This window comes from Alosa pseudoharengus, unplaced genomic scaffold (genome assembly GCF_046254945.1).
Source record: "Alosa pseudoharengus isolate Yale_2024_CS ecotype anadromous, Long Island Sound unplaced genomic scaffold, YU_APseudo_1.1 YU_APseudo_1.1_scf_16, whole genome shotgun sequence".
In the NCBI taxonomy this organism is placed as follows: domain Eukaryota; kingdom Metazoa; phylum Chordata; class Actinopteri; order Clupeiformes; family Clupeidae; genus Alosa; species Alosa pseudoharengus.
The window spans coordinates 2,413,600-2,427,314 of NW_027468630.1; the positions used below are offsets into that span (position 1 = coordinate 2,413,600).

The 13,715-nt window shown below is 40.3% G+C and overlaps 1 protein-coding gene across 1 annotated transcript; it reads left to right on the top strand.

The window, feature by feature from the left end:
* Positions 1-8,145, top strand: LOC143125321 (cytochrome c oxidase subunit 5A, mitochondrial-like). The gene is made up of 5 exons (XM_076286667.1): positions 1-119; positions 1,925-2,041; positions 2,525-2,646; positions 7,655-7,782; positions 8,002-8,145. Exons 1-4 carry the CDS (start codon positions 44-46, stop codon positions 7,766-7,768), a joined length of 429 nt encoding a protein of 142 aa, XP_076142782.1. The 5' UTR covers positions 1-43; the 3' UTR covers positions 7,769-7,782; positions 8,002-8,145.
* The last annotated feature ends 5,570 nt before the right edge of the window (positions 8,146-13,715 follow it).

Here is a 13,715-nt window from a genome sequence, read left to right on the forward strand (position 1 = left end):
ACCTTGAGGCTAGCAAGCTAGTTTAGCAACGGCTCCGGCTGGCATGATGTTTTCTGCCGTGGTTCGGCTTTCAGCCTCAGGAATTAGAAGTTTAGCGCGGGCACGTCCCTCTTATACAGGTAAGGCGCAATGCCCGTTAGCAGTTTCTCTCATATTGTATTTGTAATGTTAGTTTATATCAGTCCATCACAAATGTCATACTGAACTGTTAGCTAGCGAGCTAGTGTCGAAATGCTAACGTTAAAGTACCCCCTGGTAGGCTGCCTGGTTCAAACGAGGTCAAGGAGAACTGACGTTTACGATAACGGTTCCAATCTCTGTGCTTTGAATATGGCATATTTCGTGGATAGTCTACTGTTCGTCATACTTTGGATCACACCGGTTTAAATAGCTGGTTGTATTTAATAGAGGCACTTGGAGGAATATCCAGCTAAATAACGTTAGCCAGTCATGACCTAGCCAGCTTAGCATCTGTTAGCTATGTTATGTGTCGCTGAGTTACACCTTCAGTGCAACATTAACGTTATAGTTAGCGTCAGTCAGTGGCTACTTAATTAAATAGCTAGAGAACGTCGCATAATCAGGAAAGGGTTTCATAAGAGGAAATACTCATTGACGACTCAACGCGAAAGTTCACAGGAATGGCTTTAACGCTAACGGTAGCAGCTAGTCCCACTCGTTGTCCCCTTAGCAGCTAACAATCTTTGGTCCCATCACTTGCTTTCTTTTCTAAGAGTGACGTTTCCTGTCCTTGCAGTTTTAATTTATGTGAGAGATGGCATTGCCATGGTTGTGGCAGTGCACATGAGCTACATGTTATTAATTATTTTCTCTAAACTAGAATAGAAGCATGTCCTTGCTGTGACCGATGTTGGTCTCTGGGACTATGGCGTTCAAAGTCAGCGCCCCTCAAGAACGTTACGTTGGGCTACGCCACTCTAGCAACGCCGCTGATATTTTGCCAAGTTGTGAGTAGAACAAGTGCAAAAAGTAATGCCAACACCTACGGAGACCCCGAGGGGTTATGGTGGCACATTTTTATGGTCAACTCTGGCGTTCTTTCGTTGTAGTTCTAGTTAGCATTCCCCGGTTTTGAGAGTATTTTAACTCAGTGCAAATACATTATATTATAAATTAGACTATGAACGAAGACTACACGATTTGTATGAGATAAAGGGAAATCCTGCTGTTGTCATTCATCCCTCTCGGTTTGTTTGTGTGTCATCACTATCCCAACAGAGAATACACTTTTCGTTTGAGCCACTTGTGAGTCACGTAGGCTATATTTGCCTATGCTGATGGCAGTGTAAGATAAAGGTCTTGTTCTGTTTTACGGTGCATCAGGGCTAGCCTACTTGCTGTTAAGACAGAAAAAAGCCAGATAAACTATAAGCCTTCACCAAATTCAGAGTTGTGCTTCTGGAATGTTCACAAGATGGTTTTTTTATAGCCTACATTTCAGAGTTGTTTGGTTTGAGTAGAATATAGGATACAAACAGTTTGTTTGTTTTTGCATCAAAATGATTCTTCTTTTGCACCAGAAAAGAAAATGAGTAGTACATTAATCCAATACAGAGCCCTGGAGCTTCATTGCAAAAACTGTTTTGAGTGTGCACTCATTTTACTAAATAATGCTCTCATTTTAATAGATTGTGGTTAACATTTAATATATTATCCCTCATTTTAGTAAATAGGCTATAGTGTGGCCTTTTGGCTAAATTGTGTGCTCATTTTACACAAACTAAAATGACAGCACAATAGTAAACGGGCCACAATTTAGTAAAATAAAGTTTGTATACGAGCTGAAGTGGAAGCCGGTGTATACAGACCACTGGAACAAAAGTAATGTCAGTATTTTCCATAGGTGTTATTGTTATTCCTGTATAACTAGGTGATGTATATAATTATTATTTCTCATTTGCAGCACCTCTTGCCTCGCGATGCTACTCACATGCCAAGGCGGAGACAGATGAGGAGTTTGATGCTCGCTGGGTAACTTATTTCAGCAAACCAGACATTGATGCCTGGGAACTCAAAAAAGGTATGAGCCGGGTGCCTATGACTACCTATCATATGGTGTTCGAAAGCATGTCCATGTTGGAATGTAATGTGGACAACCACGGTGAAGTCTTTAAAGGGGAACTTGGCATCTATTTCAACGTAATAACCCCGTTTAGAAATCATTTGGATGGTTAAAGGACCTGTTCTGGTGAAAATGGTGACTTTCCCCGCTGCGCCTAGCGTCCCCAGGCGGAAAACCAACCTTGCAACATTGAGACTACCGTCCCGGAAAAAGAAATTGGGAAACAAGAAACTCGTTTTAAATAGTGTTTCTTACCTTGTAACATCCACATAGTTCTGCCAAACTTATGCTAACCGTTCGCTAGCTTGTAAACAAATCCATGTGCTTTATCGTTACCTTTCCCACAGTTTGAAATAGCATAATGCACAATTCTCTAACTAATCATGTGAATACATGTATACATGTGAAATAAACATGGATAACCTCTCCTTCTGTCTGCAGGCATGAACACCCTGATTGGGTATGACCTGGTCCCTGAGCCAAAGATCCTGGATTCAGCACTAAGAGCCTGCAGAAGGCTCAACGACCTGGCCAGCGCCATCCGCATCCTGGAGGCAGTCAAGGTCAGCACTGTCCTCAAACCTGATCTCTGTCCTCAAACCTGATCTCTGTCCTCCAACCTGATCTCTGTCCTCCAACCTGATCTCTGTCCTCAAACCTGATCTCTGTCCTCAAACCTGCTCTCTGTCCTCCAACCTGATCTCTGTCCTCAAACCTGATCTCTGTCCTCCAACCTGATCTCTGTCCTCAAACCTGCTCTCTGTCCTCCAACCTGATCTCTGTCCTCAAACCTGATCTCTGTCCTCAAACCTGCTCTCTGTCCTCAAACCTGCTCTCTGTCCTCAAACCTGATCTCTGTCCTCAAACCTGATCTCTGTCCTCCAACCTGATCTCTGTCCTCAAACCTGATCTCGCACAAGTCTGCACTTTCAGGTGTCCTGTTGCCTGCAGTGTTGATGCTTTTGGTCTTGGTTGTATCTGTCTGCTGCTGGGACCGTATTGCATTTCATGATGGTGTCGGAGAAGATGAGGACTTTTTAAAAACAATTTAATTAAATATACATATTTAGGTCTTATTTATTATATCAGTCATTAATATATATTTATGGTATTTTGTAGATGCTTTTGTCCAAATCGACTTACAGTAAATTAACATTACATTAGTTAAAAATAATAGAATTAAATAAATGTGAACAAAGTCTACATTAAGCATAATAGTAAAAATAACAATGATGTCATTAACAATATCAAATCAACAATGAAAATAATGTTTTATTATAACAAAACATAAACATGCAAACCATAGGCTATAAATTATACCAGTGGTTCTCAAATGGGGGTACGTGAAGGCACTCCACGGGGTAGGTGAGATTTTAAAATATACATATATTTGAAAAGTAGAATCCATGCAAAAATACTTTTAAAAACAATTATTTAATACATATTTCAGGAACATATAAGTTCATAAAATGAATTTTATATTTCAGTAGGCTATGGTCACTGTTTTTACTACATTAGTTTGAATCATTTGCAATAAATTTAGTCATGGATTATTAAAATAGTTCAAAATAGTTTTTTTCCAAATATTTAAATTTTGTATGTGTTTTTTCAGTTCCAAAGTTTAATAAATTAGACACTGATGGCACAGTGCTCTGTTTTAAGTCTTTTTTTCTCAACTAAAAATGCTTTGCGCTGGTTAGGGGGTACTTGGCTGAAAAAATATTTCACAGGGGGTACATCACTGATAAAAGGTTGAGAACCACTGAATTATACTATAATTATTTTATACATACAAGCCAATTTGTATAGTATATATTAGTATGCATAGAAAACTATAATAATAAAATGTGAAATGAAACAAAAGTATACAAAGGCTAAATGGACGGTGCGGAAGCTTATTGACACTACTACTTAATGTCTGCCGTCTGCAGTTCCACCAAGTGTTTCAGAAGCTTACGGTGTGTTTCCACACACCGAAATTTCGCGTCGCTCTCATTGAGGTTGAATGGAGACGAAATTCGCCCTGCTTGGGCGAAATGAAAGCGAATCGCCGAGGCAGGCGAAACAAAGTTGGCCAAAGTTTAACTTTATTTAAATGAGGACCATTCAAGAATGAATCAGGTCTGCGTCTTTGTGTTTGGAGGCGGGAGTTACAAAAAAGTCTGACCAAGATGGCGTTGACTACCTGAGCTGTAACACAAAAATTTGTATGTGATTAAAATGTTTCTACATGAACATTGGCACTTGTATCAACACGAATTGTGGTTTATATGCAACACGAACTTAGTCAGAGCACATACACCACTAAATAGACCACTATATATGTTAGTTTAAGCACTCGATCTTTTTTAGCTAGCTGACAGGCGAAATGCTACTATTTTAGGACATTGGATTGCATTGTAAACCTAGCTAGACAGCTAGGCTACATGCTGCAACACAGGTATGAAATGTATTATGTCTTATTGACCTTGAATTGTCATGAATTGTTGTTTATAGGCAACATCAACTTAGTCGAGGCATAAAGACCCCTGGATATCTTAAGTACTTAAACGTTTGAACTAGCTGATTAGCCTAATTAGCTCGCTTGCCACCACTGGCTAGACACTGCAGTCAAAAGGTTAGCGGTTTCGCAGTCACGCCCCCGAGGCGAAATTTCGCTGGCCGAAAATCGCGAGGTGTTTCGCTGTGTGGAAACCCACCGTTATTCACACTACTACTTAATGTCTGCCGTTCCACCAAGTGTGGCGCGGCATGTTTCAGCAGCTTATTGACACTACTACTTTAATGTCTGCCATTCCACCAAGTGTGGCGCGGCATGTTTCAGAAGCTTATTCACACTACTACTTTAATGTCTGCCATTCCACTAAGTGTGGCGCGGCATGTTTCAGCAGCTTATTGACACTACTACTTTAATGTCTGCCGTTCCACCAAGTGTGGCGCGGCATGTTTCAGCAGCGGCTCTCCACTCTGCTTCACTTTAAATATGCATATTATCTGTTTTTGATCTATGCTGCCTAGGGATGCACGATATATCGGCGGCCGATATATTATTGGCCGATAAGTGAAAAAATTTAAATATTATTATCGGTCCGATAAAAGAATTCTGGCCGATAATTTGCGCCGATATTTTTTAAAGTCCTAATTTAGGCCTATGTAAGGTCCGTCTGGCTGTCTGGCTACACTGAGCTACTTGAGCTTGGTTGGCTATACTTTTTCCTCAATATAATGTCAGCGGTGTGAATGTATTTCACCACTCTAACAAAATCTGTGGATATGCGTTCATTTGGGAATCAGTGCATCTCAAAATCCTCTCGTGAATGATCCGCCATTTAACCTTACCAGAGCGGAGCTCAGCCCTATCTAGAGTCGTCTTGTGCTGATGTGTTTGCACTTTACCGCGCTGGTCGGGGAAACAAATAAACAAACTCGTTAGTGGGACGAGTACATAAGTAGGCCTAGTTCTAAGTTGTGTTTTAGTATTATATTTGCATTAATTTAGCTTGGGTTTGTATTATTACCTAGAAATATGCTAACCATTCCTGCTTCAGTTCCAGACAGGTCATAATAAGTTATTAAAACCTTCGGGGCTAACCCCTTTCGTTTCTGCTGCAGCAGGTTGTGCGCAACAGAGTAGACGGACATAAGATAAGATACAGTCTGAGGAGTTGCAGCTTTATTCAGTTACCCGCAGTTGAAACTAAACCTAAGTTTCCCTCACAAACTTTGATTTGGTCGCTATACTGTAGCTTATTCCCAGCTGAGCCGTTTATGAGTGTTTAGTCCTAAATGAAAACGATTCATACTCTCTAGCCACTCACTCGCAATTCACTGACGTCAGGTTCACTTAAAGGAGCCACACATACTGTAGGGCTAGGCTACTGTTATGTTGACTGCTTTACTATTGAGGACTATTATGAGTTGTCCATCATTTGGTGGTAGGTAAAATTACTGCAATAAAATTATGCTTATTAAATGCTTTCCCCAAATCACTTTTCTCAATTTTTTTTCAAGAGTGATATTATCGGTTATCGTATCGGCCACAACAAACCAATAAATATCGGTTATCGTTATCGGCCCTAAAATTCCATATCGGTGCATCTCTAATGCTGCCCCTAAAAGTGGTGTCGTATACAGATACACAGCCCTTTTGCTGGCAAGACGAGCATAACCTTTTATCTTTATATCCATGAGTATTTTTTGGTCATAAATTTCCGGAAGGTCCATTTACTTTTAATTATTGTTTAATTAGATAAGTTTTGCTTGTATGAAACAAGGATGGAAGATTTGATCATGCACATGGCTCTTGGTGTCCTTTCGCACAGTGGTCACCATGGTTACTAGTGCATTACTTTCTGCAGTGGTCACCAACCTTTTTGAGCCCAAGATCCTGACCTCGGCCCTGAACAAAGGCAAGATCTACCTTCAAGCGTCAAAAGAGAACCAAAGCCAAAATACTTCCAATTTAAGGCCTTTTATGTCAAAAATATCACATCCTCCACCCCCTCGTGAATCTGTGCCTCTGCACCTTTAAGTCTGAGTTACACAAGGTGACAAGGATGGCATGCATTTTACAAATCTAAATCAAACCAAAATCATGTAAGTGTTTGTGACAATACGTGTCATAATAAATTTGATAATGTTTGATCGCTGTTTTGGTATGACGCATCTTTCAAGTAATGAATACGCACTCTAGAAAGTAAGAGTAAACTAGGCCTATGTACTATGCGCTCCGTGTCTGTGCACGTCGGCAATCGCAATTGATTACGTTCCTCAAATGGAGAACACATCCATGTTTCCTCGCATCTCATGGCCACTCCAAGTAATCCTTCTGTGTTTGCAAAATTTCTGACAGTTCCTGATCGCTAAACTATTGTTTTCCTTTCCTGTCCGTTAGCAGTTGACGTAGAAGCACCTAGCATAATTTGACCTCAGCGGTGACGTAGAAGCACCTAGCATAATTTGACTTCAGCGTTGACGTAGAAGCACCTAGCATAATTTGACTTCAGCAGTGACGTAGAAGCACCTAGCATAATTTGACTTCAGCAGTGACGTAGAAGCACCTAGCATAATTGGACTTCAGCAGTGACGTAGAAGCACCTAGCATAATTTGACTTCAGCAGTGACAAGTCCTGCTGTGAGATGGAGAGAGAACCTGCAGTTCTGTGCGTCCTGCAAGTGGTTCTGTGCGTGTGTGTGTCTGCATGGGGTTCTGTGCGTGTGTGTGTCTGCATGGGGTTCTGTGCGTGTGTGTGTCTGCATGGGGTTACGTTCGGTTCAAGTCAGAAGTTGGTCCGTCCGGTCCCACATTCACGCTGCTCCATTATTAGATTAACGTTATCAGACAGCACTGTAAATGTGTGTGGGAATTTCTCACATTATGATGGCTAGAATTGTGGGACTTGAATAAATCATGCGCTATACATACCCGCAAGCAATAGCAAAGAAGTGGGCAATCGGTAAATACACCTTAACTTCTCCCCTCTGTTCCTCAGCCATTTTGTTTGTAAGAGTGATATGGATGGAGAATTACAGAACATTTGCGCTGATGCCTTATTTCCACTGTCTTTCCAGGACAAATCAGGCCCCCATAAAGAGATCTACCCCTACTTGATCCAGGAGCTGAAGCCCACGCTACAGGAGCTTGGCATCTCTACTCCTGAGGAGCTCGGCATTGATCAAATCTAATCATACATATTTTGGTGAGTCCTCACAATGGATATTGTCTGGAATTGATTGTATGGGGCATTGCCTGTACGGGTAGTGAAAGCTGGTGTGTGTGTGTGTGTCTATCCACGTAGCCATATTCTTGCTTAATTAATTTTAAGGAGTACCAAAAAGTCATCAGAAAGATGTGTGAATTATTGCAGTGTTGCTTTAAACTCTTGACTGGTGTATTTTTAAAATATGTGTGTTCACAGGTCTTGTGAAGTGTTCATCAAGATCAAATTCTGCATTTGAAGACTCTGCCTTCTATTTGGTTCTGGGATGTTAGACTTGATCCCCTCTGTGTCCTGTTGTGTATAAAGGTTATGGACCTAATAAACAGAGCAATGTACACTTTATGTTGTCAAATGTTATAAATATTTATCATACAGCACAACTGGAGTGCCTTTCCCACCTCTGAAGATGTAAAAGTATTTCTCTAAAAAGGCTCTGATTAAATACATTAGGGAGGGACAGCTAGTGGGCATACTGAGGCAGTCTAAACATGCACATTTGTCTTATGATCTGTATATTGCAAGTGCAACTTTATGTGTATAATGTACTAAGATGCCGAATAAACAATATGTATACATTTGAAGTAGAATGTTCTAGCAGTCAGAAAAACCAAGAGTGGTGTAAGGTAAGTCTATATGGCATATACCACAAACACTGATGTTCGCATCTGCATGACACTAATGTGAACATATACAGATCACCTCATCTGATTGAGCCGTTGCTAAACCCATTCCTAGAATGGCCACTGTCCTATCCGGTTCACAGTCTACTCTAAACCATTACGCCAAAACATTTTTTTTTTTTTTTTTAAATGGTCTCTTCCCCCTTCTATTTTACCTTCAATAAGGATACCTAACATTAGGCTACACCCTAATTACTAAACAGGCCTCAGCTATGTGGCCAAAGACCACATGGCCTACGACGGAGTATTAGGGCCACATGAAGGGGAAAAAAATATATTTTTGCTATGAGAGATTAAACTCGACATGTCTACTTTAAACTACAAATTTCGAGAGTAAAGTTGAAATATAATGTTGACTTTAATCTCGATGTGTCGACATTTCGAGAATAAAGTTGACACCATACTACTACTTTAATCTCGACTTTTCAGCAAAACTAGTTAGGAGAGAGAACGACCGCTCCCAAGGGGGTTGTAGAAAAGGGTCCTATGTTCCCCGCCTTGTATCTGACCACGGAAATTGCATGGGATATGCTTGCGAGTGCACATTTCGTGCACAAACGGTAGCAAAGTGTATTTTTCTGTCAATGTTGCTTGCCGTAGCACACCAGAGGGGTATTTCACAAAACCTAGATAAGGGATTAAGCTGGGATTTTTAGGTTATCCTGGATGAATTTAGCCTTGACTTGGTTTCACAAAAGAGATGGCACATAAATTACCATGGGGATTTATTCTATGCACCTAGCCTGGTCCCGACCAGGCTAACAGCCAAGCTAAGTTAATTCTAATGGTAATTATGTCGTCTTATTGGTTCAGCTAGCTGTCATTCACATCAGACCTCCGTGCTAATTTTTAAGGAGCTTTATTCCATTTATAAACTATTTGCTAAATGTATTTGCTCGCAAAATAAAACAGATTGTCTGTCTACTACCATATAGTTATTATTTTAATTGTGATAGCCTTATTATTATATATATTTACATATATTATTAACATAGGCCTAGGTACTCTTTTTTTGCTTATTTTATTGATAGACGTTTGATGAATAGCCTACTGTAGTTGATTGGAAGTGGAGGGGAAGTTCTCGGAGGTATTTTCAACTATAATATTAAGGTATGCATCTTTGCAGAGGCAAGCGCTTTCTTAATGACGTTGCGTTCCGAGACGAGAAAGCACTCACACGTGGGTTCATACGTACATTTGCATTCAGTTGGTCTACCACGCCTACTCCCGCTGTTTTACAGAAATAGCCATGATTCCCCATTCCAAAAATGACAACTTTACTTCATTGTTAGTCTGTATCAAAAGCGGTTGTTCACTTTGTGGGAATGACGCTATTTTCCGCGTCTTTCTTATTCCAACCGTGGGCATTTTGGAGCAGAAACGAGAACGCGCACACATCCTGAATTACTTACACCTGGCTTGACATAGTTGCTCCTACTCATCCTAGATTGGCGTTAGTGAAACGAGTTTAGCTAGGATGACCAGACAACGCTGTCAAACCTCGCTTTATCACTTATCTTGGATGTCTTAATTCTGCCTTTGTGAAATACCCCTCAGAGGGGTATTTCACAAAACCTAGATAAGGGATTAAGCTGGGATTTTTAGGTTATCCTGGATGAATTTAGCCTTGACTTGGTTTCACAAAAGAGATGGCACATAAGTTACCATGGGGATTAATTCTCTGCACCTAGCCTGGTCCCGACCAGCCTAACAGCCAAGTTAATTCTAATGGTAATTATGTCGTCTTATTGGTTCTGCTAGCTGTCATTCACATCAGACCTCCATGCTAATTTTTAAGGAGCTTTATTCCATTTATAAACTATTTGCTAAATGTATTTGCTCGCAAAACAAAACAGATTGTCTGCCTACTACCATATGGTTATTATTTTAATTGTGATAGCCTTATAATAATTAACATAGGTTATAGGTACTCATTGTTTGCTTATTTTATTGATAGACGTTTGATGAATAGCCTAGGGCCTACTGTAGTTGATTGGGAGTGGAGGGGCAAGTTTTCGAAGGTATTTTCAACTACAATATTAATATTGGTATATCATATATGTGCATATTTGCAGTGGCAAGCGCTTTCTTATTGACGTTGCGTTCCGAGACAAGGAAGCACTCACACGTGGGTGCATACATAAATTTGCATTCAGTTGGTCTACCACGCCTACTCCTGCTGTTTTACAGAAATAGCCATGATTCCCCATACCAAAAAGGACAACTTCACTTAATTGTTAGTCTATGTCAAAAGCCGTTGTTCCCTTTGTGTGAATGACGCTATTTTCCGCGTCTTTTTTATTCCAACCGTGGGCACTTTGGAGCAGAAACGAGAACGCGCACACATCCTGAATTACTTACACCTGGCTTGACATAGTCGCTCCTACTCATCCTAGATTGGCATTAGTGAAACGAGTTGAGCTAGGATGACCAGACAACGCTATGTCAAACCTCGCTTTATTACTTATCTTGGATGTCTTAATTCTGCCTTTGTGAAATACCCCTCAGAGGGGTATTTCACAAAACCTATATAAGGGATTAAGGTGGGATTTTTAGGTTATCCTGGATGAATTTAGCCTTGACTTGGTTTCACAAAAGAGATGGCACATAAGTTACCATGGGGATTTATTCTCTGCCCCTAGCCTAACAGCCAAGCTAAGTTAATTCTAATGGTAATTATGTCGTCTTATTGGTTCAGCTAGCTGTCATTCACATCAGATCTCCGTGCTAATTTTTAAGGAGCTTTATTCCATTTATAAACTATTTGCTATATGTATTTGCTCGCAAAACAAAACAGATTGCGTAGGGCACCAAAGGACAGAGGGGGCACCCAAATGTAACCAATGAATAGTAGCTTTACTGCAAACTGCGTTTCACTCTTCATCAATAACGTTTACAATGTCAGAATGCACTAACACCATGGTACATGGAAGTTTGATACTTTTTGGGTTCTCTCAATCTCCACCACGTACTAGTAGAATGGAATTGGTGGGTCTTCAATAATTCGTTTCCCAAGCATTTAGGCTACATGAAGCACATGATATGCCAAGTCGACAAAAAATCCATTCAGATAGCTAGGTGGATACCAGGCTCATAATTCACTTTTATTTGCAAAACGAAATGTGAAGCAACATGTCATTCCATACTTTCCAAAGCAATGAAGGCTGCTTAAAACAACTTAACATTGTGCATATTATTGCTAATATTGTGCTATCAATGTAACTCAACAAACAAGGCTTGTAAACAAGAGCTGACAAAAGGGCATTATGAGAACGTAAAGACCAATGCTCTTAAAGTGACCGTGCAGCATTTATAAGAAAACATGGTCTGTATAATAGGCCTTTTATTTTACTTTAGGTGTTTGAGTTACCATTTAAATGTCACTCACTCAAAGCCACTCACTTAGGGCACCGAAATGGCCAGTAGGCCACCATCTTGACATGTCTTTATTAAGCTTTGATTTACAATAGGCTCTCTATTGAGCAGGCCTAGGCCTTAAAGTTACAGTATTTATATCACAATTTACCAGACTTTGACCTTTTGTCGGTTTTTAACAAAATTCTTGTTTTGCATCATGAGCACTGCGCCTATTGCATTCTTACTGTATGTTGTTAGCCTTAAGCCTAGCTCAGTCATTATGCTATACCACATCTCCCTCCATTGGAAGAGCAATGAGCTGCATTGAGCGTAATAAACTGCATTTAAAATGGCAAATCCATATTTCTAGATATTTTGGTGAAAGTAACTTAAAAGTAATGCAATAGTAGCTAGTGTAATGCCTTACAATTCAGAGACAGTAATATTATAATGTAACAAATTACTTTGAAATGACAGTAATAAGTAATGCATAGTACATTACGATTTTGAAGTAACTTGCCCAACACTGCAAATAAATCAATTGTCATCAGTTGTTGTATGGTATGCACGTCCATAGTGGGATATTTGCACGCACAGCACTATTAAAGCGCATTCGAGATCCAAAATGTTAGTAGAGGCGGAGCTCCACCTGTAAGATATATGACAGAATCCTACACGTGAGATAACTTCGTTTTTTAAGACAGTTGATTGGTCAGTGTGCGGTAGATTACACGATTTGAGCTATAATTTAGCACATAACCTCCTCCCGACCAGGTTTGGTTGACAGCATAAGATACCATGGTGATATAGCGACACTAAAACAGATCCACTTTCGTGTCACAGTATACCCTGGCTTTGAGCGCAACATACCTCGCTAACCCACTAATCGAGATTCGTAGTACACCCCACTGGTCCCGACCAGGCTAACAGCCAAGCTAACTTCGCATTAAGGTAACTTCGCATTGTCCGCTTCAGCACTAAATTGAGGACAGCAACACACAAGAGCTGCACCTCTCACAGAAGAAACGCGCTACAACTACATGCCTTTTTGTTGATATTTAATTGGTTTGTTTTGTTCATTTTTCCGTTCGCTGGCACGCTGCAGGGGGGACTGCGCGTTGCTCCGAAGCCCCTTTGGTCTGACTCGTCAATAATCCAAAAATGTCCCTTTGGGTCTACAGCCCAGTATAGTTTGATATCTCTTTGTTCCATTAAAATGAATCCCATTCTTCCGACAGCTCAACCAAAGGCTATTTTAGATCACCTCCTTCACCTCTTGTAGCCTACAGTAAGAATCAACAATGACATATGCCAAGTGCAAAGCCAATGACAAAGCCATGCAGACTCGGCTAGATTTAAACACAGCAGGCCGTTGCAGCAAGACAGTGAGCCAATCCTAATATCATAGGAAAACAGGTGGGGCTGTGTCATACAAGACTTAAGTGTCTCAATTAAATCAATTAAACGTGACTATATCGCACTGGGCTCCGCACTGCGCCTCTGTGCAAAGAACTTCAGTTCGCGGCGCCCCCTCTTCCTTCCCTCCTTCCCTCATCACAAACAAAGTGTTTTCCACCAAAAGCTGTCACCGGTCCGCACGTCTGTTGTAACTGTGTTGACTGAAGGGATTGTGTGTTTCTGGTTAAATAAAACGGATATATGTGAGTGTTTGTATGTGAATATTTTCCTTATTTATTGATGTCATACAGGTAGCCTAAGTTAAGTTTATGCTAACATAGCCTAGCATTATTAACTTAAACTCGTCTCTCTTAGCATCTGTTGAACCTTCTTTTCATCTTCTGAAATTATCGATGCGCATTAAACTGCATATAAGTCAAGCAGCTATTTCAAGCAGCTACTGTTACAATTAAATCA

Bases quoted from the DNA above. Each gene is read 5' to 3' on its own strand.
- LOC143125321 (XM_076286667.1), top strand. From the start codon at position 44: ATGATGTTTTCTGCCGTGGTTCGGCTTTCAGCCTCAGGAATTAGAAGT. The intron at 2,042-2,524 runs GTATGAGCCGGG...TTCTGTCTGCAG, and splicing joins TGCCTGGGAACTCAAAAAAG to GCATGAACACCCTGATTGGG. The intron at 2,647-7,654 runs GTCAGCACTGTC...CTGTCTTTCCAG, and splicing joins GCATCCTGGAGGCAGTCAAG to GACAAATCAGGCCCCCATAA.